At 38.7% G+C, this 26,360-nt stretch overlaps 1 protein-coding gene across 1 annotated transcript in view; it reads left to right on the top strand.

The window, feature by feature from the left end:
- Positions 1-26,360, top strand: part of DNAAF11 (dynein axonemal assembly factor 11) — a 374,386-nt gene that overhangs the window by 29,416 nt on the left and 318,610 nt on the right. The window contains exon 4 of the mRNA XM_053715948.1: positions 15,904-16,133. Coding sequence (XP_053571923.1) covers positions 15,904-16,133 — 230 coding nt within the window. The remainder of the gene's footprint in view (positions 1-15,903; positions 16,134-26,360) is intronic.

Here is a 26,360-nt window from a genome sequence, read left to right as displayed (position 1 = left end):
GGTTTGTAATTTGATTATGTAAATGCCTATTCTATACGTAATTTCTGTTAATATTTACTTGGTGGTAGTATTGTATAATGAATAGCATTACAGCGGTTTGTAATTTGATTATGTAAATGCCTATTTAAGGCCCATTACGATTAAACATTCTATGCATGAATAAGGGCTGAATATGTAGCCCAAAACGTTGCATCTGTGTGTGCTTTATCCCAATAAAGAGACCCTGGTGGGGTACTTGCACAGGAGTGGTGCTGGATTCTTCATTGATCCTGTAGTAATAGAATTGCAAGGAAAAAAATAGCTGTTGCTCCATTATGGTGAGATCTAGGCCTTAATCATCCCCACTTTTATATGTGCGTGGTATACACTCATAAGTGATAGCGTTAACAAAATCAATGTAATGATTGAAGCTTTATAAGCAATACAAGCACTGCAAATGGGTGTATTCTTTCCTTAATGACTTCAGTCACTTGGGTGACAGCAACTAGATCATCTTCGTTTTAAGTCCTTCAGCAACCACTGATTAAGGACAAAGGTTACATACATCAATAGAGTAATTATTGAGTGTAGGTCCCTTTATTAAATATCTCTGTAGTGACAAACACTGTATGTTAATTATTCATTTGAATCATTATTTTATGTTTTCTCTAACGAAATCTATTAACCATTTTACTATGTATATACATGATCTGAACTTGTGGCTCCAGAATAATGTACAGCTGACATTAATGCTGAGGCTTCACTCCCTATTGCATGTTCAGCGCTCACCAAAACCCTTTTTTTTTTATGTGGAGTCATTTTTGTAACTTAAATTGATTAAATTATCTTCTGTTACAATAATGTGATACATTTTAGTTTTAAAATTAGTTTAAAATGGCATATAACTGTGTGTTGCATATAACTGTGTATATAACATCTGGTGAGCCAATGACAAGAGACAAGTGTGTGCAGCCACCAATCAATCAGTAGCGTATTGCTGCTGAGGATATGTACATATGCTTTTCAACAAAAGATACCAAGAATAGAAATTACATTTCTCTTTAAGGTGTATCCAGTCCACGGATCATCCATTACTTGTGGGATATTCTCATTCCCAACAGGAAGTTGCAAGAGGACACCCACAGCAGAGCTGTCTATATAGCTCCTCCCCTCACTGCCATATCCAGTCATTCTCTTGCAACTCTCAACAAGCATGGAGGGTAGTAAGAGATAAGTGGTGAAATGTAGCTGTTATTTTGCTTCAATCAAGAGTTTATTATTTTTAAATAGTACCGGAGTTGTGCTATTTTGTTCCAGGCAGGAAAAAAGAAGAATCTGCCTGGGATTTCTATGATCTTAGCAGGTTGTAACTAAGATCCATTGCTGTTCTCACACATGTCTGAAGAGAGAGATAACTTCAGCGGGGGAATGGCGTGCAGGTTATCCTGCTATGAGGTATGTGCAGTTAATATTTTTCTAGAAGATGTGAAGGCTAGAAAATGCTGCTGATACCAAATTTATGTAAAGGTAAGCCTGAATACAGTGATTTAATAGCGACTGGTATCATGCTTACTTTCTGAGGTAATACTCTTTTATATTTACAATATAAAACGTTTGCTGGCATGTTTAAACGTTTTTATATATACTTTGGTGATAAAACTTTATTGGGGCCTAGTTTTTTTCCACATGGCTGGCTTAAATTTGCCTAGAAACAGTTTCCTGAGGCTTTCCACTGTGTTACTATGAGTGGGAGGGGCCTAGTTTAGTGCTTTTTTGTGCATTAACTATTACAGACTGAGACATCCAGGAGTTCCCTGAATGCTACAGGACATCTCTAAAGGGCTCTTAGGCTTCCAAAATCGTTTGTTGGGGAAGGTAGGCCCACAGCAAGGCTGTGGCAGTTTGGTGTGACTGTTAAAAAACGTCTATATAGTTTTTTTGATCCGGTTTTTGAACTAAGGGGTTAATCATCCATTTGTAAGTGGGTGCAATGCTCTGTTAGATTATTATACACACTGTAAAAATTTCGTTTGATTTACTGCCTTTTTTCACTGTTTTTCAAATTGTGACAAAATTTGTTTCTCTTAAAGGCACAGTACCGTTTTTTTATATTTGCTTGTTAACTTGATTTAAAGTGTTTTCCAAGCTTGCTAGTCTCATTGCTAGTCTGTATAAACATGTCTGACATAGAGGAAACTCCTTGTTCATTATGTTTAAAAGCCATGGTGGAACCCCCTCTTAGAATGCGTACCAAATGTACTGATTTCACTTTAAGCAATAAAGATCATATTCTGTCTTTAAAAAATTTATCACCAGAGGAATCTGACGAGGGGGAAGTTATGCCGACTAACTCTCCCCACGTGTCAGATCCTTTGACTCCCGCTCAAGGGACTCACGCTCAAATGGCGCCAAGTACATCCAGGGCGCCCATAGCGTTTACTTTACAAGACATGGCGGCAGTCATGGATAATACACTGTCAGCGGTATTAGCCAGACTACCTGTATTTAGAGGAAAGCGAGATAGCTCTGGAGTTAGACGAAATACAGAGCATACTGACGCTTTAAGAACTATGTCTGATACTGCCTCACAATATGCAGAAGCTGAAGAAGGAGAGCTTCTTTCTGTGGGTGATATTTCTGACTCAGGGAAGATGATGCAACCTGATTCTGATATTTCTACATTTAAATTTAAGCTTGAACACCTCCGCGTGTTACTCAAGGAGGTTTTAGCTGCTCTGGATGACTGTGATACAATTGCAGTGCCAGAGAAATTGTGTAGACTGGATAATTACTATGCAGTGCCAGTGTGTACTGATGTTTTTCCAATACCTAAAAGGTTTACAGAAATTATTACTAAGGAATGGGATAGACCAGGTGTGCCGTTCTCTCCCCCTCCTGTTTTTAGAAAAATGTTTCCAATAGACGCCACCACACAGGACTTGGACTGGCAGACAGTTCCTAAGGTGGAGGGAGCAGTTTCTACTCTAGCAAAGCGTACTACTATCCCTGTCGAGGACAGTTGTGCTTTCTTAGATCCAGTGGATAAAAAGTTAGAGGGTTACCTTAAGAAAATGTTTATTCAACAAGGTTTTATCCTACAGCCCCTTGCATGCATTGCGCCTGTCACTGCTGCTGCAGCGTTCTGGTTTGAGTCTCTGGAAGAGGCTTTACAGGTAGCGACTCCATTGGATGAAATACTTGACAAGCTTAGAGCACTTAAGCTAGCCAATTCTTTTGTTTCTGATGCCATTGTTCATTTGACTAAACGAACGGCTAAGAATTCTGGTTTTGCTATCCAGGCGCGCAGAGCGATATGGCTTAAATCATGGTCAGCTGACGTTACTTCAAAATCGAAGCTGCTTAACATTCCCTTCAAGGGGCAGACCCTATTCGGGCCTGGTTTGAAGGAGATTATTGCTGATATCACTGGAGGAAAAGGTCATGCCCTTCCTCAGGATAGGTCCAAACCAAGGGCCAAACAGTCTAATTTTCGTGCCTTTCGAAACTTCAAGGCAAGTGCGGCATTAACTTCCTCTAATGCAAAACAAGAGGGAACTTTTGCTCAGTCCAAGACGGTCTGGAGACCTAACCAGACCTGGAACAAGGGTAAGCAGGCCAAAAAGCCTGCTGCTGCCTCTAAGACAGCATGAAGGAACGGCCCCCTATCCGGTAACGGATCTAGTAGGGGGCAGACTTTCGCTCTTCGCACAGGCGGGGGCAAGAGATGTCCAGGATCCCTGGGCGTTGGAAATTATATCCCAGGGATATCTTCTGGACTTCAAGGCTTACCCCCCAAAAGGGAGATTTCACCTTTCACAATTATCTGCAAACCAGATAAAGAGAGAGGCATTCTTACACTGTGTACAAGACCTCCTAGTTATGGGAGTGATCCATCCAGTCCCAAAGGAGGAACAGGGACAGGGATTTTACTCAAATCTGTTTGTGGTTCCCAAAAAAGAGGGAACCTTCAGACCAATTTTGGATCTAAAGATCTTAAGCAAATTCCTCAGAGTTCCATCATTCAAGATGGAGACTATTCGTACCATTCTACCTATGATCCAGGAGGGTCAATACATGACTACAGTGGATTTAAAGGATGCTTATCTGCACATTCCGATACACAAAGATCATCATCGGTTTCTCAGGTTTGCCTTCCTAGACAGGCACTACCAGTTTGTAGCTCTTCCCTTTGGGTTAGCTACAGCCCCAAGAATTTTTACGAAGGTTCTGGGGTCGCTTCTGGCGGTCCTAAGGCCACGGGGCATAGCAGTGGCCCCTTATTTAGACGACATCCTGATTCAGGCGTCAAACTTCCAAATTGCCAAGTCTCATACGGACATAGTGTTGGCATTTCTGAGGTCGCATGGGTGGAAGGTGAACGAGAAAAAGAGTTCTCTATCCCCCCTCACAAGAGTTTCCTTCCTAGGGACTCTGATAGATTCTGTAGAAATGAAAATTTACCTGACGGAGTCCAGGTTATCAAAACTTCTAAATTCCTGCCGTATTCTTTATTCCATTCCCCGCCCTTCGGTGGCTCAGTGCATGGAAGTAATCGGCTTAATGGTAGCGGCAATGGACATAGTGCCGTTTGCACGCCTACATCTCAGACCGCTGCAACTATGCATGCTCAGTCAGTGGAATGGGGATTAAACAGATTTGTCCCCTTTACTGAATCTGGACCAAGAGACCAGGGATTCTCTTCTCTGGTGGCTATCTCGGGTCCATCTGTCCAAAGGTATGACCTTTCGCAGGCCAGATTGGACAATTGTAACGACAGATGCCAGCCTTCTAGGTTGGGGTGCAGTCTGGAACTCCCTGAAGTCCTTCCAATAAACATTCTGGAACTAAGAGCGATATTCAATGCTCTTCAGGCTTGGCCTCATCTAGCGACAATGAGGTTCATCAGATTTCAGTCGGACAACATCACGACTGTGGCTTACATCAACCATCAAGGGGGAACAAGGAGTTCCCTAGCGATGTTAGAAGTCTCAAAGATAATTTGCTGGGCAGAGATTCACTCTTGCCACCTATCAGCTATCCATATCCCAGGTGTAGAGAACTGGGAGGCGGATTTTCTAAGTCGACAGACGTTTCATCCGGGGGAGTGGGAACTCCATCCGGAGGTGTTTGCACAATTGGTTCTTCGTTGGGGCGAACCAGAACTGGATCTCATGGCGTCTCGCCAGAACGCCAAGCTTCCTTGTTACGGATCCAGGTCCAGGGACCCCAAGGCAACGCTGATAGATGCTCTAGCATCGCCTTGGTCCTTCAACCTGGCTTATGTGTTTCCACCGTTTCCTCTGCTCCCTCGTCTGATTGCCAAAATCAAGCAGGAGAGAGCATTGGTGATCTTGATAGCGCCTGCGTGGCCACGCAGGACTTGGTATGCAGATCTGGTGGACATGTTATCCTTTCCACCATGGACTCTGCCGCTGAGACAGGACCTTCTACTTCAAGGTCCTTTCAACCATCCAAATCTAATTTCTCTGAGGCTGACTGCCTGGAGATTGAACGCTTGATTTTATCAAAGCGTGGTTTCTCCGAGTCAGTCATTGATACCTTAATTCAGGCACGGAAGCCTGTCACCAGGAAAATCTATCATAAAATATGGCGTAAATATCTTTATTGGTGTGAATCTAAGGGCTACTCATGGAGTAAGGTCAGGATTCCCAGGATATCATCTTTTCTCCAAGAAGGATCGGAGAAAGGATTGTCAGCTAGTTCCTTGCACAAGCGTCTGGCGGATGTCCCAGACGTTCAGGCATTTTGTCAGGCTTTAGTTAGAATCAAGCCTGTGTTTAAACCTGTTGCTCCACCTTGGAGCTTAAATTTGGTTCTTAAAGTTCTTCCGGGGGTTCCGTTTGAACCTCTTCATTCCATAGATATCAAAATTTTATCTTGGAAAGTTCTTTTTTTTGGTAGCTATTTCCTCGGCTCGTAGAGTTTCCGAGTTATCTGCCTTACAATGTGATTCTCCTTATCTGATCTTCCATGCAGATAAGGTAGTTCTGCGTACCAAACCTGGGTTTTTACCTAAGGTGGTATCTAATAAGAATATCAATCAAGAGATTGTTGTTCCGTCTTTGTGTCCTAATCCTTCTTCAAAGAAGGAGCGTCTATTACACAATCTGGACGTGGTTCGTGCTTTAAAGTTTTACTTACAAGCTACTAAAGATTTTCTTCAAACATCTGCTTTGTTTGTTGTCTACTCTGGACAGAGGAGAGGTCAAAAGGCTTTGGCAACCTCTCTTTCTTTTTGGCTAAGAAGCATAATCCGCTTAGCCTATGAGACTGCTGGCCAGCAGCCTCCAGAAAGGATTACAGCTCATTCTACTAGAGCTGTGGCTTTCACATGGGCCTTTAAAAATGAGGCTTCTGTTGAACAGATTTGCAAGGCGGCGACTTGGTCTTCGCTCCATACTTTTTCAAAATTCTACAAATTTGATACTTTTTCTTCTTCGGAGGCTATTTTTGGGAGAAAGGTTTTACAGGCAGTGGTACCTTCCGTTTAAGTACCTGCCTTGTCCCTCCCTTCATCCGTGTACTTTAGCTTTGGTATTGGTATCCCACAAGTAATGGATGATCCGTGGACTGGATACACCTTACAAGAGAAAACACAATTTATGCTTACCTGATAAATTTATTTCTCTTGTGGTGTATCCAGTCCACGGCCTGCCCTGTCATTTTAAGGCAGGTATTTTTTAATTTTAAACTACAGTCACCACTGCACCCTGTGGTTTCTCCTTTCTCTGCTTGTTTTCGGTCGAATGACTGGATATGGCAGTGAGGGGAGGAGCTATATAGACAGCTCTGCTGTGGGTGTCCTCTTGCAACTTCCTGTTGGGAATGAGAATATCCCACAAGTAATGGATGATCCGTGGACTGGATACACCACAAGAGAAATAAATTTATCAGGTAAGCATAAATTATGTTTTTATAATAGAAGTGAATTTAAAAGTGTAAAGGACTTGAAACCCAACTTTCTTTCATGATTCAGATAGAGAATACATTTTTAAACAGCTTTCCAATTTACTTGTATTATTAAATTTGCTTCATTTTCTTGGTATCCTTTGTTGAAGGTTTGGCAATGCACTAGTGGGAGCTAGCTGGACACATTGGGTAATTCAATAACAAGAGGCATATACAGTATATGCAGCTACCAATCAGCAGCTAGCTCCCAGTAGTGCATTGTTGCCCCGGAGCCCACCTAGTTATGCTTTTCAACAAAAGTTACCAAGAGAACAAAGCAAATTAGATAATAGAAGTGAACTGGAAATTTGTTTAAAATTGCATGTTCTGTCTGAATCATGATCGTTTAATTTTGTGTTTACCGTCCGTTTATTTTTTAGACATTAGCAGGGTGCTAATAATACTAACAGCAAAAAGATATTTAGAATCAGGATATTTTTTTTTATCCTTTCAATTTTGGTTGCGAGGCTGTAACTGTGAATACCTTCAAGTCTGTTTTCATCAGTTTCTAGATAAAATGGGGGGTTTATTTGGGATTAGAAGTGCATTGGTGTAAATACTGTGCGTTGTCTTACACTCCCTAGGAAGCCGAAAAGCAAATTTTGAAACCTGCAAATGCTGCAAATTAAATAGATGGTTTAGGTAATTTGCAGCATTTTGAAAACCTAGGATACTGATTTTGCTTTTTGGCTTCTCTAGGGAGCGTGAGACAAAGCACAGTTTTTATACAAAAGGAAGATGCTTTTAATGTCCTTTTTAACTGAAGATCCCTAAGGCAGAATATCCTGTGATCTGAGATGGCATTGCAAAAACTGCATCATGTCTGCAGAAATTACAGGACACACAAAGGTACTGTTTGCGATTTTGCTTTGCAGCTCTGCTTCACATCAGGCTGTTGTCTTCAAATAGCCTTTAAATATCCTTGTGGAGTGTCCTAAGTGTAAAAAGTCCTATATCCTGTGTATCCAAGTGAAATCCTAATGCGGATGAGAAAATTTCCAAAGTTCCAAATAGCAAAAATTGAAAAAAATATAAGAATAAAAATAAAAAAATAAAAAATAGAAAAATCTAAATAAAAAAATAAAAATAAAAATTAAAAATGTGTGTGATATGATCCAATAAAGTTAATAAAAATCCAATGAGATCCAGTGAAGGTGGTACCTGTGAAAAAAGAAATCACTGAATTGAAAATAGTCTTAACCCTATGTTTAGACTCGAGCAGTGACCTCTAGTAACGTGTATATCAACGCGTTTCGGCCCCACACTGGGCCTTTCTCAAGATGTCAACTGCTGATAGTAACATGGCTTAAATAGCCTTTAAGGACCAATCATAGTGGGCGTAGTTTCCCGCCTCAATTTGCCATTAACTATATCATAACAACCCTATCTTGCCCTTAAACAAAATGGTGACCTTATTTTCCTGCCCCCAGAGATCCGATTTTCCCTCATAATTGGTTTCAGTGTTATAATTGCAAAACTTCATAATATATAAACCCCATTTATATTAAGTATAATGCAAGTTTATGGAGCTTTAATTCATATTCATTGTTATATTCTATCATCACGTGACAATTGCGTCACTTCTGGGTTATGCGTCACTTCCGGTTTTGCAGAATAACATGTCACTTCTGGTTTCGGCTGTTCCCGGGTGCCGCGTCACTTTCGGTTTACCGGATTATGCGTCACTTCCGGTTTCGGCTGTTTGGTCATAGCCGATGGAATTCTGGGATTTGTAGCTGTGATAAGTAAATAATTGGGGATGTTATTACTAAACGTATTAGTGAGCAATTACTGATAAAAAATATATATATTTAAAGTTAATAATTGCTAATGGTGTGCTCGAGTCTAAAGTCATATCAATTTATAAAATAAATAGGGTGGATTCTAATATTAGTGATTATTAATGAGAGGTAATTACCTTATATACCTATAACACAATAAATATTGAGTACTAAAAATTACAATTTGAATGGCAGTGTTTCAATAAATAGAAACAATAAAATAAGATACAATTCTAGAAGTGGTACATTAAAAAGTTAATGTAGTTCCAACAGTTAATACAATATAAAAACTGATACAATTGATACAAAATAATAAAATCCACATGTAATTTATAAATGTAGATTTCATTAAAAATAGATATCATTAAAAAATAGATGTCATAAAAAATATATAATTATAAAAATAGATATAAATGACATTATAAATAACGATATAAAAACGGATAACTTTAAAAACAAATATCATTATAAAGACAGATATTGTTATAAATACAGATATCATTAAAAGCAAATATTTGTTCTAGAAGAATTATCTTCATAAAAAGTATCTTCATGAAAAAACCTTTATGAAAGACAGTACAGCGTTAAATATATTGATTAAAATACACTTGGTGAAATGTAAATGTAAAATGAACTGTGGGGGGGTTATATTAAGTTACTGATTAGAACTAAAGTTATTTACAACTTCAAGATAACTTAGTTAAAAAGTGATTTAGCTAAAAAGATGGAAAACTTCAAAATCAGCGTTTAGGCCTTGTGGATATATACTTTATACTGTCTATATAGAAAATCCATTTGGCCTCAGCTTGTAGTAATCTTTTACCATAATCTCCCCCTCTCTAATGCTTTGATACTTTTACATATAGCCATATATTTGAGACTTGTATTTTTGCCTCCATGTTTGTCTTGAAAATGTTTGTATAGTGGGACATCATCTCTGTTATGTTTAATGGCTAACAGGTGTTCCCTAATCCTGTCTTTGACACTCCGTGTTGTCTGTCCAACATATTGGAGGCCACAACCACATTCTATCAGGTAAATTACCCCCTTGTCTTGACAACGAATGATATCATTGATCTTAAAAACCTCTTTGCTAATATTTGATTTAAATGTGTCACCCTTGACACCATGCTGGCAAGCTTTACACCATCCACAGGGGAAAAAACCTTTTAGTCTCTCCCCTTTAATATTAGTCTCATTTTTAGAATTGGACCCAAGTATATTCACAGAGAAAGAGAAGGATTTAGAAAAAAGGAAAATGGGCTTCATAGAAACCCATGACACCCCACAACAAAAAAGAAAACACACAGGGGAGGAAGGAGGGTGCAAGGATAAAATATTAGAAAGAAAGGAAGTCTAAGCAAGATACAGACCAAACCTTGTGTTTAGCCGCCCCCAACACTAAGTCCCAGACAAATGGAATATATAACCTAAGTGCTACAACTCTCACAGATAAGGAAACACAAGTTTTAAATTTGGGCCTCTCCTATGCATCATCCAAGGATCTTAATAAGTTTCAGACATACACACATATTAAAGATCTGGTAAGGAAATTGACTTTGAAGAAGTATTTCCTAAAAACAGCAGTAGAAAATCAACAAAGGGAGAATACTGCTAGAACATACACAGATAAAAATACGTAAGAGAATAAAATTATACATACAGATCTTAAGCCCAAATCGACTTTGTATCCTAACTCACATAAAGGAGGGGTGATAGAAGCATTCGAAAGAGTGGTATGTGATAAAATTAAAAAACTCAAACCCCACAAAATCAACAAATATAGACACAACCTCACAAAAGAACAAACAAGAATCCTCAAAGGCCTAGAAAATAATACAAATGTGATAATCAAACCAGCCGACAAGGGTGGAATTGTGTTATTAGACAAGGAAGCATATATGACTGAATCTAGAAGAATACTGGGAGATTCTAATACCTACAAGATTTTAAGAGGGGACCCAGCGATGAGATTTAAGGCAAAATTAGATAGACTACTAGAAGGGTCCAAACAGAAAGGGATTCTAAACGAAAAAATATACAGGTATTTGAAAATTGAATACCCTAAAATCCCTATCTTCTACTGTCTGCCGAAGATACATAAAACACCCATCAATCCCCCAGGCAGACCAATCATTTCGGGAATTGGTTCCATAACAAGTAATTTAACACAATATATTGATAGCAATTTACAAAAATATCTTAGAACTTTACCCTCATACCTTAAGGACTCAACACAGTTGCTGAATATATTAAATAGAATAATTTGGGATGAAAAATATATTTTAGTAACTTGTGATGTGACGTCCCTCTATACGAGTATACCCCATAAAGAAGGGATTGAGGCTGTACAATATTTTCTTAATAAAGATAATACAATAGCAGAGGAACAAATATATTTTATTATGGAAGGTATTTTATATATTTTAGCTCACAATTATTTTAACTTTGATAATAAGTTTTATAAACAACTATGCGGTACGGCAATGGGAACCAGATTTGCGCATAGCTATGCCAATTTATATATGGGCAAATGGGAGACCATTTTTTGGGACTCCTACCCAGCTAGCGCCGATCTGGTCCTCTATCATCGATATATTGATGATATTTTTATGATATGGCAAGGTACAGAGGATGACTTGAAATTCACCATAGAGGTGATGAACAGAAACGAACACAACCTCAAGTTCACCTATGAATTAAGCCATACTAATATAACGTTTTTAGACCTTTTTATAGAGATAGAAAATGGTAAAATTGAAACCTCAACCTTTTTTAAAAAAGTAGACTGTAATAATTATATTCACCAATCAAGCTGCCATCACCACACTTGGAACTCTAATATAACAAAGGGACAATTATTAAGAGTTAAGAAAAAATGTTCTTAGGCAGAAAAATGTTTGGAACAGTCGAATCTTTTGAAAAATAGATTTTTAGAAAGAGGATATTCAGAAGACGTGTTGGAAAATACCATTAAAACTGTCAACACGATAGAGAGAGAATCTCTTTTTGTCTATAAAAACAGAAATAAGAATAAATTAAGTGAGAATGAAAATGAGATTGTTGTTCCTCTGATTACACAATACAGTGAAAATCATATTTTAATTGAATGTATTGTTAAGAACCATTGGTATCTATTGAAACAAGATAATATAATAGGTGAGAAACTAAATAATGTCCCTAAATGTATCTACCGTAAATCTGAAAACCTCAAGACAATGCTAGCACCAAGTCTACAAAAATCAGAAAAGAAATTATTTGAGACTAATATCAAAGGGGAGAGACTTAAAGGTTTTTTCCACTGTGGATGGTGTAAACCTTGCCAGCATGGTGTCAAGGGTGACACATTTAAATCAAATATTAGCAAAGAGGTTTTTAAGATCAATGATATCATTCGTTGTCAAGACAAGGGGGTAATTTACCTGATAGAATGTGGTTGTGGCCTCCAATATGTTGGACAGACAACACAGAGTATCAGACAGGATTAGGGAACACATATTAGCCATTAAACATAAGAGACAATGTCCCACTATACAAACATTTTCAAGACAAACATGGAGGCAAAAATACAAGTCTCAAATATATGGCTATATGTAAAGTATCAAAACAATGGAGAGGGGGAGATTATTTTAAAAGATTACTACAAGCTGAGGCCAAATGGATTTTCTATATAGACAGTATATATCCACAAGGCCTAAACGCTGATTTTGAGGTTTTCCATCTTTTTAGCTAAATCACTTTTTAACTAAGTTATCTTGAAATTGTAAATGACTTTAATTCTAATCAGTAACTTAATATAATCCCCCCCACATTTTACATTTTACTAAGTGTATTTTAATCAAGCTCTGCACCATGTACGTTTTTTTTAACACAGTGCTGCGAGAGCGGAGAGCTGTTTCAAAAGAATAGTCGGATACAGAGCAGTGCAGCAAAGCGGCAGAGCATTGATTGTTGACTGGTTCTCAGGGATTTTTTCAACCCTGCCACCTAGTCTTTCCTGGTCTGCGAAGCTGTAAAATATTCCTGTGAGCTATGCACCATTTTTACGTTATAGCATTGCTGTATATACAGCGTTGCTATAGCGTAAAGGGAGTCTGCCTAAAAACATACTGAAGTAATTGTGGACCTCATTTTAATATCTTTGCTGCATTGGAAACAATATATCCAGAGGTTTTCTGTGTGAAAAGCAAGCCTTCTGACTTGTCTAGATTTGTTAAATGGACTACACAATGAGTTATTTTATATACTGTATATATATATATATATATATATATATATATATATATACACACACACACATACGTGGCCCTCGATTTACGACGGTTCTGTTTGCGCCGTTTCAGAAAAGCGCCTGTTTGTGTCACATGACTGTTACTGAGAAGTCACGTAACCGCAACTTAAGGAGGAAAAGTTTGTAGAAAAAAAAATGTATATCCATTCTGTTTGGTTGTCAGTCAGTGTGTACTTTAAGCAAGAGTCCCTGAAGGCAGCCTGGAATAGAGCCGCTAAGCCCATACGGCATCTTGGAGCAGAGCCGCTTTTGCTTAAAGCCCAGTGCTTCACGTGATAACCATGGCACACATGGAACAGGCGCCTTGAGCGACAGCCTGGAGTAAAGCTGCATTTAGTGGTTTCCCATCCTACAGACAGGGCTAAGAGAGAACCGTCTCCACAGCTCAGCTAATAAGTAGACATTTCTTCCAGTGACTCCCAGGCACTTTCCATGCAGTATAGTTTGCCTGTGGGTCTGTCCTCAGTGTCCCCATCAACTGCCAGCCTTCACAGTCACACACTCCCACACACACACACTCCCACAAACATGGTTTTATTTGTGCCCAAATTTCCTAATAAAAATAACCTGTAGAAAAATGTCATGTCCCCATTGACTGCCTACCTTCACAGTCTGGCTGTAGCACAGCGCTCACTTTTGCCCACTCACACACACAGACACATTTACACACATACTGTACATACACACGTACACACTCACACACATACTGTACATACACACGTACTGTACATACACACGTACACACTCACACATACTGTACATACACACATACTGTACATACACACGTACACACTCACACACATACTGTACATACACACGTACACACTCACTCACACACATACTGTACATACACACCTACTGTACATACACACTCACTCACACACATACTGTACATACACACATACTGTACATACACACATACACAGTCACACACATACTGTACATACACATGTACACACTCACACACATACTGTACATACACACATACTGTACATACACACTTACACACATACTGTACATACACACGTACACACGTACACATACTGTACGTACACACTCACACACATACTGTACATACACATACTGTACATACACACGTACTCACACACACACTGTACATACTTACGCACATACACATACTGTACATACACACACAGTGTACATTCACACATACTGTACATACACACACACAGACACATTCACACACATACTGTACACACACTGTACATACACACACACTGTACATACATACTGTACATACACACGTACTCACACATACTGTAAATACACACACACATACTGTACATACACTCACACACACTGTACATATACTCACACACATACTGTACAGACACAAACACACTCACACACATACTGTACATACACACACACTGTACATTCACACATACTGTACATATACACACACAGACACACTCACACACACACTGTACATACACACACACAGACACACTCACACACATACTGTACATACACACTGTACATTCACACATACTGTACATACACACACACACACAGACACATTCACACACATACTGCACAGACACACTCACACACACACACATACTGTGCATACATACATACACACACACACATACTGTACATACACACACTGGACATACACACACAAACACACTGTACATGCACACACACTGTACATATACACACACAGACACATTCACACACATACTGTACATACACACATACTGTACAAACACACACATTGTACATACACACAGACACTCATACACACACTGCACATACAGACACACTCATACACATACTGTACACACACACACACTTGCACTCGTACACATACTGTACACACACTCACACACATACTGTAGACACACATACTGTACACACACACACTCACACTCATACACATACTGTACATACACACATACTCATACACATACTTTACACACACACACACACAGACAGACACACATACTGTACATACACACACACACTCATACACATACTGTACACACACACGCACATACTGTACGTACATACACACACACTCATACACATACTGTACACACACACTGTACATACATACACAACTACTGTACATACACACAGAGTTTAAGTTCATTAATCTTAGTTTATTCCATTGTTGTCAATGCAGAGGCCTTGCAGTTATGTATGCAGAAAAATGCATATCGTTAATGTGCAGCTCTAAACTTATTTAATTAAACTTAGTTTAAAGCTAGATTCTGTGTTGTGTGGTTATTGTACTGTGTATAATGCTATTTAGCATTCATAGTGTTCGTTTCAAAGCTTTAAATATAATGTATTATGCTACGTATGTCAATTTTGAGAGGGGCCTGGAACCTAACTCCCTCACTTCTCATTGACTTACGGTACATTATAAACTGGGTTTCAATTTACACCGGTTTCTTTTTGCAACCATTCCTTCAGGAACCTAACCCCGGGATAAATTGAGCCTACTATGTGTATATATTTCATGATATAGACAAATGATTTTTGTTTGTGTGTTTTTGTTCTTTTAAAGCAATGTGTAAACCTTTAAGTGAAGAGAACCAAAAAATATACCGTAATCTTCTCTTCATGAATAGTTCACTATGCTTTACCCTTAATTGCTTCAGAACAGTAACTTATGTGCACTAATTGCGGACACCCCGTTACATTACTGCTCACAAGAATGTAAGTAACATAAATTATGCACACTATACGTACAAAGCTCTGGCAAACTTCTTATTACCTGCGGCTTATGTTCTCAGGGATTTGTGTACTTTTTTTTCTTCTTCTCATTAAAATGATATAGAAAATGAGATGCACAGTGTGATTTTATTTCTCCGTGCTGAGTTGAAATGATTGTTTTATTTTCTTCTCAAGTGGTTGGACGGCAAAGAGATAGAGCGCTCAGAAAGGATTCAGGCTCTGCAGGATTATCAACAAGTACAGCTGCAAATGAAAGAACAAGAAGACGCTTACCTAGCAAAAAGGGCCAAAGAAAAAAGAGAGGCACAGAAAAACCTAACAAAAAAACAAGCGCAACACAAAACTTCACAAGAGAAAAGGCCTGGATTTGACAGACGTTGGTACACCGACATAAATAATACAATGTGCGTCAGCTGGATACTTTTTTTCTATTTACTGCTTTTAGTTGTCTGCAAAACATCAAATGAGTTTTGCATTTTTCAAAGTATAGACGTTAAAGGGATATGAAACCCATTTTTTCCCCTCCATGATTCCGATAGAGCATGACATTTTAAGCAACTTTCTAATTGTCTCCTATTATAATTTGTTTTCGTTCTCTTAATATCTTTATTTGAAAAACAAGACTGTAAGCTTAGGAGCCAGTCCATTTTTGGTTCATCACCTGGGTAGCACTTGCTGATTAGTGGCTTAATGTAGCTACTGATAAGCAAGCGCTACCCAGGTGCTGAACAAAAAAAATGGCCCGGCTCCTAAGCTTACATTCCGGCTTTTGCAAATAAAGATACCAAGAGATTTATCTTTACTATCTCTTTAAAGTTGAGTTCTGAGTTTAAGGGAAAAGAAAATAATCTAATGTGTTATGGCATTATTAATTGCGTTTAAGTTAGCTCTAGAGCAGCAATACTCTACTGGGAGCTAGCTTAACACATCTTGTGAGCCAACAAGATGTATTTGTATCTTGGCACCAATCACCAGCTAGTTCCCAGTAGTACATTGCTATTCTGAGCCTACCTATGTATGCTTTTCTAGAAAGGATGCCAAGAGAATGTAATTTTCTTAAAGGGACATGATGCCCAAATGCTACATCACTTGTGATGCAGCCTATCTGTAAAAAGCTGACTAGAAAATATCACCTGTACATTTTTATGTACAAAAGGAAAATATTTTACCACAAAATGTTCTTGGTAGCCCCACCCCATTGTAAAGAGACTTTAAGCAGCCAATCAGAATGCTTGTGCTGAAACTTGCAAGGGAGCGTGCATCTGGCACGTGCAGGCACAGTCACTTTATTTCCTTCCTCAGTTTAAGGAGGTTTACTATGAAATCTCACAAGATTATGGTGAAATTCCATGAGATCACAGTAACACAAAATGTGAACTCTGCACTTATGATGCTGATTGACTGTTTTGTTACGAGGCAGATGAGAGTAAAAGATTAGTAGCTGAAAGAAACACTTTCTGGTGAGCTGAGTTAATTTTTAGGTCAAATATCTTCCTTTTTCACAGAGATATTCTAGACTGCTTTTTACAGTACTATTGCAATACATTCGTGTGATTCAGCATTTAGTTAACACGTCCCTTTAAGTCTCTTTAATTGAATGCTCCATATGAAACTTAAAAGTTTAAAGGGACATGAAACCCAAAAATTTTCTTTCATTATTTAGAAGGAGCATGCAGTTTTAACTTTCCAATTTAGTTCTTTTATCTAATTTGCTTAACTCTTTTGACATCCTTAAAAATCATATCTAGATAGGCTCAGTAGCTGCTGATTGGTAGCTGCACATAGATGCCTCGTGTTATTGGATCACCCATGTGCATTGCTATTTCTTCAACAAGGGCTATCTAATGGATGAAGCAAATTAGATAATAGAAGTACATTGAAATATTGTTTAAAATTGTATTCTCTATCTCAATCATGAAAGAAAAATTCTGGGTTTCATGTCCCTTTAATAAAGAAATGTTTTCCATGAAATGTTACAGGATAATTTATACTTTTCCTGGATAAAATCAACCTAAACATTTATAGTGATACCCTATTTTGGTCATTTTGAATCTATAATATACTGTATATTAGTCTTAAAAATTGTTTTATATTGATATTAAACCCATCATCAAGTGGAGCGCTAAATTTCGCTTTTGTGAAAGCAATAGTTGCACTCCACTGAGTAATACCAGGGCACGCTAATGTGCTCTGGTATTACAAGTTGTCAGCAATGCGAACACGAGCTCGCGTTTTGCATTGCTGGGACCAATTGCGCTCACAAGAGCGTGCTTCCATAGGCTCCAATGGGAGCCTCGTTCTCATGCTGTCAGAGAACTGGCACAACAAAGGGGGTAAGTCTCACAGCGATGGTCAGCAAATGTTAAATATATATGTATATGATTATATACATTCTATTTATGTGTTTTATATGTATATATACATATATTAACACATAAATATATATGCATATAAGCATATAGATATATATTTACAGGGGAAAAAGGTTCCCATAGAGCGTAATGTAAAGGCACTTTTCAGTGCCGTTTTTTTTCCTAACACCCCCCAAAAACTGCCTAGTGCAGTTATTTTTCTCTTGTAAGGTGTATCCAGTCCACGGATCATCCATTACTTGTGGGATATTCTCATTCCCAACAGGAAGTTGCAAGAGGACACCCACAGCAGAGCTGTAATATAGCTCCTCCCCTAACTGTCATAGCCAGTCATTCTCTTGCAACTCTCAACAAGCTAGGATGTTGTAGGAGAGAATGGTTAAATATAGTTAGTTTATTTTCTTCAATCAAAAGTTTGTTATTTTTAAATAGTACCGGAGTTGTGCTATTTTATCTCAGGCAGTAAATAGAAGAAGAATCTGCCTGAGATTTCTATGATCTTAGCAGGTTGTAACTAAGATCCATTGCTATTCTCACATATGTCTGAGGGGATTACACAGATGAGGTAACTTCAGCGAGAGAATGGCGTGCAGTTTATTCTGCTATCAGGTATGTGCAGTTATATTTTTTTCTAGAGATGGAAAACACTAGAAAATGCTGCCGATACCGGATTAATGTAAGTTAAGCCTGAATACAGTGATTTAATAACGACTGGTATCATGCTTACTCCCAGGGGTAATGCCCTTATGATATTGCAATATAAACGTTTGCTGGCATGTTTAATCGTTTTTATATATGCATTGGTGATTAAACTTTATTGGGGCCTAGTTTTTTCCACATGGCTGGCTTAAATTTTGACTAGAAACAGTTTTACTGAGGCTTTCCACTGTTATAGTATAAAAGTTACAGTTGGTGCAGTTAAAATTACAAACTGTGACATCCAGCTTCCCTCAGGAGTCCCCTGTATGCTATAGGACATCTCTAAAGGGCTCAAAGGCTTTCCAAAGTCGTTTATTGGGGAAGGTAGGACCACAGCTTGCTGTGGCAGTTGGTTGTGACTGTTAAAAAAAAAAAAAAAAAGTCTATTTCGTTTTTTTGATCTGTTTTTTGAACTAACGGGTTAATCATCCATTTGCAAGTGGATGCAATGCTCTACTAGCCTATTACATACACTGTAAAAATTTCGTTTGATTTACTGCATTTTTTCACTGTTTTTCAAATTCTGACAAAATTTGTTTCTCTTAAAGGCACAGTACCGTTTTTTATATTTGCTTGTTAACTTGATTTAAAGTGTTTTCCAAGCTTGCTAGTCTCATTGCTAGTCTGTATAAACATGTCTGACATAGAAGAAACTCCTTGTTCATTATGTTTAAAAGCCATGGTGGAACCCCCTCTTAGAATGTGTACCAAATGTACTGATTTCATTTTATGCAATAAAGATCATATTCTGTTTTTAAAAAAATTATCACCAGAGGAATCTGACGAGGGGAAAGTTATGCCGACTAACTCTCCCCACGTGTCAGACCCTTTGACTCCCGCCCAAGGGACTCACGCTCAAATGGCGCCAAGTACATCTAGGGCGCCCATAGCGTTTACTTTACAAGACATGGCGGCAGTCATGGATAATACACTGTCAGCGGTATTAGCCAGACTACCTGAACTTAGAGGTAAGCGAGATAGCTCTGGGGTGAGACAAAATGCAGAGCATACTGACGCTTTAAGAACCATGTCTGATACTGCCTCACAATATGCAGAAGCTGAGGAAGGAGAGCTTCAGTCAGTGGGTGATGTTAATGACTCAGGAAAGATACCTGATTCTAATATTTCTACATTTAAATTTAAGCTTGAACACCTCCGCGTGTTACTTAGGGAGGTTTTAGCTGCTCTGAATGACTGTGATACCATTGCAGTGCCAGAGAAATTGTGTAGACTGGATAAATGCTTTGCAGTGCCGGTGTGTACTGATGTTTTTCCAATACCTAAAAGGTTTACAGAAATTATTAATAAGGAATGGGATAGACCAGGTGTGCCGTTCTCTTCCCCTCCTATTTTTAGAAAAATGTTTTCCAATAGACGCCACCACACGGGACTTATGGCAGACAGTCCCTAAGGTGGAGGGAGCAGTTTCTACTCTAGCAAAGCGTACTACTATCCCTGTCGAGGACAGTTGTGCTTTTTTAGAGCCAATGGATAAAAAATTAGAAGGTTACCTTAAGAAAATATTTATTCAACAAGGTTTTATCCTACAGCCCATTGCATGCATTGCATGCATTGCCCCTGTCACTGCTGCTGCGGCGTACTGGTTTGAGTCTCTGGAAGAGGCTTTACAGGTAGAGACTCCATTGGATGACATACTTGGCAAACTTAGAGCACTTAAGCTAGCCAATTATTTTATTTCTGATGCCATTGTTCATTTGAATAAACTAACGGCTAAGAATTCTGGTTTTGCTATACAGGCGCGCAGAGCGCTATGGCTTAAATCATGGTCAGCTGACGTGACTTTAAAATCTAAGCTACTTAACATTCCCTTCAAGGGGCAGACCCTATTCGGGCCTGGTTTGAAGGAGATTATTACTGATATCACGGGAGGAAAAGGTTGTGCCCTTCCTCAGGACGGGTCCAAATCTAGGGCCAGTCTAATTTTCGTGCCTTTCGAAACTTCAAGGCAGGTGCGGCATCAACTTCCTCTAATAATAAACAAGAGGGAACTTTTGCTCAATCCAAGACGGTCTGGAGACCAAACCAGACCTGGAAAAAAGGTAAGCAGGTCAAAAAGCCTGCTGCTGCCTCTAAGACAGCATGAAGGAACGACCCCCTATCCGGTAACGGATCTAGTAGGGGGCAGACTTTCACTCTTCGCCCAGGCGTGGGCAAGAGATGTTCAGGATCCCTGGGCGTTGGAAATTATATCCCAGGGATATCTTCTGGACTTCAAAGCTTCCCCCCCAAAAGGGAGATTTCACCTTTCACAATTATCTGCAAACCAGATAAAGAGAGAGGCATTCTTACACTGTGTACGAGACCTCCTAGTTATGGGAGTGATCCATCCAGTTCCAAAGGAGGAACAGGAACAGGGTTTTTACTCAAATCTGTTTGTGGTTCCCAAAAAAGAGGGAACCTTCAGACCGATTTTGGATCTAAAGATCTTAAACAAATTCCTCAAAGTTCCGTTGTTCAAGATGGAAACTATTCGTACCATCCTACCACTGATCCAGGAGGGTCAATATATGACTACAGTGGATCTAAAGGATGCTTATCTTCACATTCCGATACACAAAGATCATCATCGGTTTCTCAGGTTTGCCTTTCAAGACAGGCATTACCAGTTGTAGCTCTTCCCTTTGGATTAGCTACAGCCCCAAGAATCTTTACAAAGGTTCTAGGGTCGCTTTTGGCGGTCCTAAGGCCGCGGGGCATAGCAGTAGCCCCTTATTTAGACGACATCCTGATACAGGCGTCAAACTTCCAAATTGCCAAGTCTCATACGGACGTAGTACTGGCATTTCTGAGGTCGCATGGGTGGAAAGTGAACGAGGAAAAGTGTTCTCTATCCCCACTCACAAGAGTTTCCTTTCTAGGGACTCTGATAGATTCTGTAGAAATGAAAATTTACCTTGACGGAGTCCAGGTTATCAAAGCTTCTAAATTCCTGTCGGGTTCTTCATTCCATTCCGCGCCCTTTGGTGGCTCAGTGTATGGAAGTAATCGGCTTAATGGTAGCGGCAATGGACATAGTGCCGTTTGCACGCTTACATCTCAGACCGCTGCAACTATGCAGGCTCAGTCAGTGGAGTGGGGATTACACAGATTTGGCCCCTCAACTGAATCTGAACCAAGAGACCAGGGATCCTCTTCCCTGGTGGCTATCTCGGGTCCATCTGTCCAAAGGTATGACCTTTGCAGGCCAGATTGGACTATTGTAACAACAAATGCCAGCCTTCTAGGTTGGGGTGCAGTCTGGAACTCCCTGAAGGCTCAGGGATCGTAGACTCAGGAGGAGTCTCTCCTTCCAATAAATATTCTGGAACTTAGAGCGATATTCAAGGCTCTTCAGGTTTGGCCTCAGTTAGCAACTCTGAGGTACATCAGATTTCAGTCGGTCAACATCACGACTGTAGCTTACATCAACCATCGAGGGGGAACAAGAAGTTCCCTAGAGATGTTAGAAGTTTCAAAAATAATAATCAGCTATCCATATCCCAGGTGTAGAGCACTGGGAGGCAGATTTTCTAAGTCGTCAGACTTTTCATCCGGGAGAGTGGGAACTCCATCCGGAGGTATTTGCACAACTGATTCTCCGTTGGGGCAAACCAGAACTGGATCTCATGGCGTCTCGCCAGAACGCCAAGCTTCCGTCTTACGGATCCAGGTCCAGGGATCCCAAGGCGACACTGATAGATACTCTAGCAGCACCCTGGTCTTTCAACCTGGCTTATGTGTTTCCACCGTTTCCTCTGGCCACGCAGGACCTGGTATGCAGATCTAGTGGACATGTCATCCTTTCCACCATGGTCTCTGCCTCTGAGACAGGACCTTCTACTTCAGGGTCCTTTCAACCATCCAAATCTAATTTCTCTGAGGCTTCTCTGCCTGGAGATTGAATGCTTGATTTTATCAAAGCGTGGCTTCTCAAAGTCAGTTATTGATACCTTAATACAGGCACGAAAGCCTGTCACCAGGAAAATTTACCATAAGGTATGGCGTAGATATCTTTATTGGTGTGAATCCAAGGGTTACTCATGGAGTAAGGTCAGGATTCCTAGGATTTTATCTTTTCTCCAAGAAGGTTTGGAAAAAGGATTGTCAGCTAGTTTCTTAAAGGGACAGATTTTTGCTCTGTCTATTCTTTTGCACTAGCGTCTGGCAGATGTTCCAGACGTTCAGGCATTTTGTCAGGCTTTAGTTTGAATCAAGCCTGTGTTTAAACCTGTTGCTCCACCATGGAGCTTAAACTTGGTTCTTAAGGTTCTTCAAGGAGTTCCGTTTGAAACTCTTCATTCCATAGATATCAAACTTTTATCTTGGAAAGTTCTTTTTTTTTTTTTTTTTGTTAGCTATTTCCTCGGCTCGTAGAGTCTCTGAGCTATCTGCCTTACAATGTGATTCTCCTTATCTGATTTTTCATACGGATAAGGTAGTCCTGCGTACCAAACCTGGGTTCTTACCTAAGGTGGTATCTAACAAGAATATCAATCAAGAGATTGTGGTTCCATCCTTGTGTTACACAATCTGGACGTGGTCTGTGCTTTAAAGTTTTACTTACAAGCTACTAAAGATTTTCGTCAAACATCTGCTTTGTTTGTTGTCTACTCTGGACAGAGGAGAGGTCAAAAGGCTTTGGCAACCTCTTTCTCTTTTTGGCTAAGAAGCTTAATCCGCTTAGCCTATGAGACTTCTGGACAGCAGCCTCCTGAAAGGATTACAGCTCATTCCACTAGAGCTGTGGCTTCCACTTGGGCCTTTAAAAATGAGGCTTCTGTTGAACAGATTTGCAAGGCGGCGACTTGGTCTTCGCTTCATACTTTTTCAAAATTTTACAAATTTGATACTTTTGCTTCTTCGGAGGCTATATTTGGGAGAAATGTTTTACAGGCAGTGGTTCCTTCCATTTAAGTTCCTGCCTTGTCCCTCCCTTCATCCGTGTACTTTAGCTTTGGTATTGGTATCCCACAAGTAATGGATGATCCGTGGACTGGATACACCTTACAAGAGAAAACACAATTTATGCTTACCTGATAAATTTATTTCTCTTGTGGTGTATCCAGTCCACGGCCCGCCCTGTCATTTTAAGGCAGGTAATTTTTAAATTTAAACTACAGTAAACATTACACCCTTTCCTCCTTTCTCGGCTTGTTTTCGGTCGAATGACTGGCTATGACAGTTAGGGGAGGAGCTATATTACAGCTCTGCTGTGGGTGTCCTCTTGCAACTTCCTGTTGGGAATGAGAATATCCCACAAGTAATGGATGATCCGTGGACTGGATACACCACAAGAGAAATAAATTTATCAGGTAAGCATAAATTGTGTTTTTTAAATAAAATGCACACCACTGATATCTGGTTAATTTTCTGAGCGCTAATTGCTACAGCAATGGTTGATTATTTATTGCGTGCAATGAAATAGCGCTCTATTTGTAATCTAGCACATAATGTTTAAAGGGACAGGTGAAGTCCAAATTAAACTTTCATAATTCAGATAGGGCATGTAATTTTAAACAACTTTGCAATTTACTTTTATAGTCAAATTTGCTTTGTTCTCTTGGTATTCTTAGTTGGAAAAAAACCCCTAGGTAGGCTCAAATGCTAATTTTTGTAATTCTGTCAGTAAATATATTTATACACGCATAAATGCATATGTGTATATATATATATATATATATATATATATATATATATATATATATATATATATATATATATATACAGTATATATGTGTGTGTGTATATATATACATATTCATATTTAGACATGTATATGTATGTACTGTATCTCTATGTTAAATCCCTTTGCCTGTAGAATATTTGTTTTAATAATTTTTATTAGATAGTGTTATTATGAGTGTAAGTGTACTTTGTAATGTATTTTTGATGTGTTTTGTGCAAATTTTTTGTTTCGCGAAACAGTTAACCACGGCTCTGACGTTGCAGTAATCATTCTAGCGTAAATTGTGATTGCGCTCAAGCAATCGCGTTTACTTTTAACTCTTAATACCATCGGTAAGCCCGACCAGCGCAAAACCCAGCAATAAAACTTTTATCACTCTGGCGCAAACATTTGCGCTTCACTCATAATCTGGCCCTAATGGGCTGAGCTTGCAGGGAGAGCATTATTAGATTCCATTATTGTATCACTTTATATAAATACAGGATTGCTTATCTTATCTATGAGATAACAATTGAAATGAAATGAAAAATTTACTATAAAACCATTAGATTTTGAGTAAATTTTGTTGAAAGATATGCTTTGACAAACAGTAGTATTTCCACTACATCAGTGAAAAAATGTAAGTAGAATTTTCAATCAATATAATTTATTCTAGTTTATTTTTTAGATCATGCCATTTTTACTTTGCATTGCCCCTTTAAAGGGACATGAAACCCAAAATGTTTCTTTAATGGCTCAGAGCAAACAATTTTAAACATCTTTCAAATGCTCGACTCGGAACTAGCTGAACATATTGAGTGAGCCAATGAGAAGATGAAAATATGTTTAGCCACCAATCAGCAGCTAGCTCCCAGTAGTGCAGCTTATGAGCCTACGTAGGAATGCTTTTCACCAAAGGATACCAAGAAAAAAAGGAAAATTTGATAATAGAAGTATTTCGGAAAGTTGTTTAAAATTGCTTGTTCTATCTGAATCATGAAATTTGAGTTTCATGTCCCTTTAAAACTTTTAGAAATGTGTAAGATCATCTATTCTTAACTGTTTGTATATAGTGTACAAAGCCTGGGATTCCCTATTGCTGCCAATTAATGCACCTGGTAAAAGGACAGAGTAACAATATACCTCTGATGATGTGTGTAACACAAGCTAGTGGGAAATAGATCGGTGGTTTATTTGTCTTCTAGTAACATTTGTAATGATCCTTACACTTTAACATTTTATGCCGTTTCTGCAGTAACTAAAAAGTGCATGAGATTTTCCTCAGCATAAGTATAAATATTCATTTTAGATTTACTGATATTATTATTATTATCATCACTTTTAGTGGCTTAAAGGGTCACTAAACTCACATTTTTTCTTTCATGATTCAGATAGAGCAGGCAATTGTAAGCAACTTTCTAATTTATTCCTATTATCATTTTTTCTCCGTTCTCTTGCTATCTTTATTTAAAAAGCAGGAATGTAATGCATACGAGCCAGCCCATTTTTGGTTGAGAACCTGGGTTATGCTTGCTTATTGGTGGTTAAATTTAAGCCTCCAATAAGCAAGCGCTATCCATGGTGCTGAACCTAAAATGGGCTGGCTGCTAAGATTTACATTCATGATTTTAAAATAAAGATACCAAGAGAACGAAGAAAAATTGATAATAGGAGTAAATTAGAAAGTTGCGTAAAATGTCTAACTCTATCTGAAATATGATAGAAAAAATTTGGGTTCAGTGTCCCTTTAAAATAGTTTGTAGTACTTTGTACTGCAAAAATTGCTAACATTTAGGGTAGCACATATAATACCCAGAATTGCACTCCTTGCAAATAAACCTCTGTGGAATAATGAATATTGAATATTAATTTTAATATTTATGCATTTAATTCAT

Source organism: Bombina bombina, chromosome 5, assembly GCF_027579735.1.
Source record: "Bombina bombina isolate aBomBom1 chromosome 5, aBomBom1.pri, whole genome shotgun sequence".
NCBI lineage: Eukaryota > Metazoa > Chordata > Amphibia > Anura > Bombinatoridae > Bombina > Bombina bombina.
The sequence above is the reverse complement of the archived record's forward strand: the minus strand, read 5'-3'. Positions and strand labels throughout refer to the sequence as shown.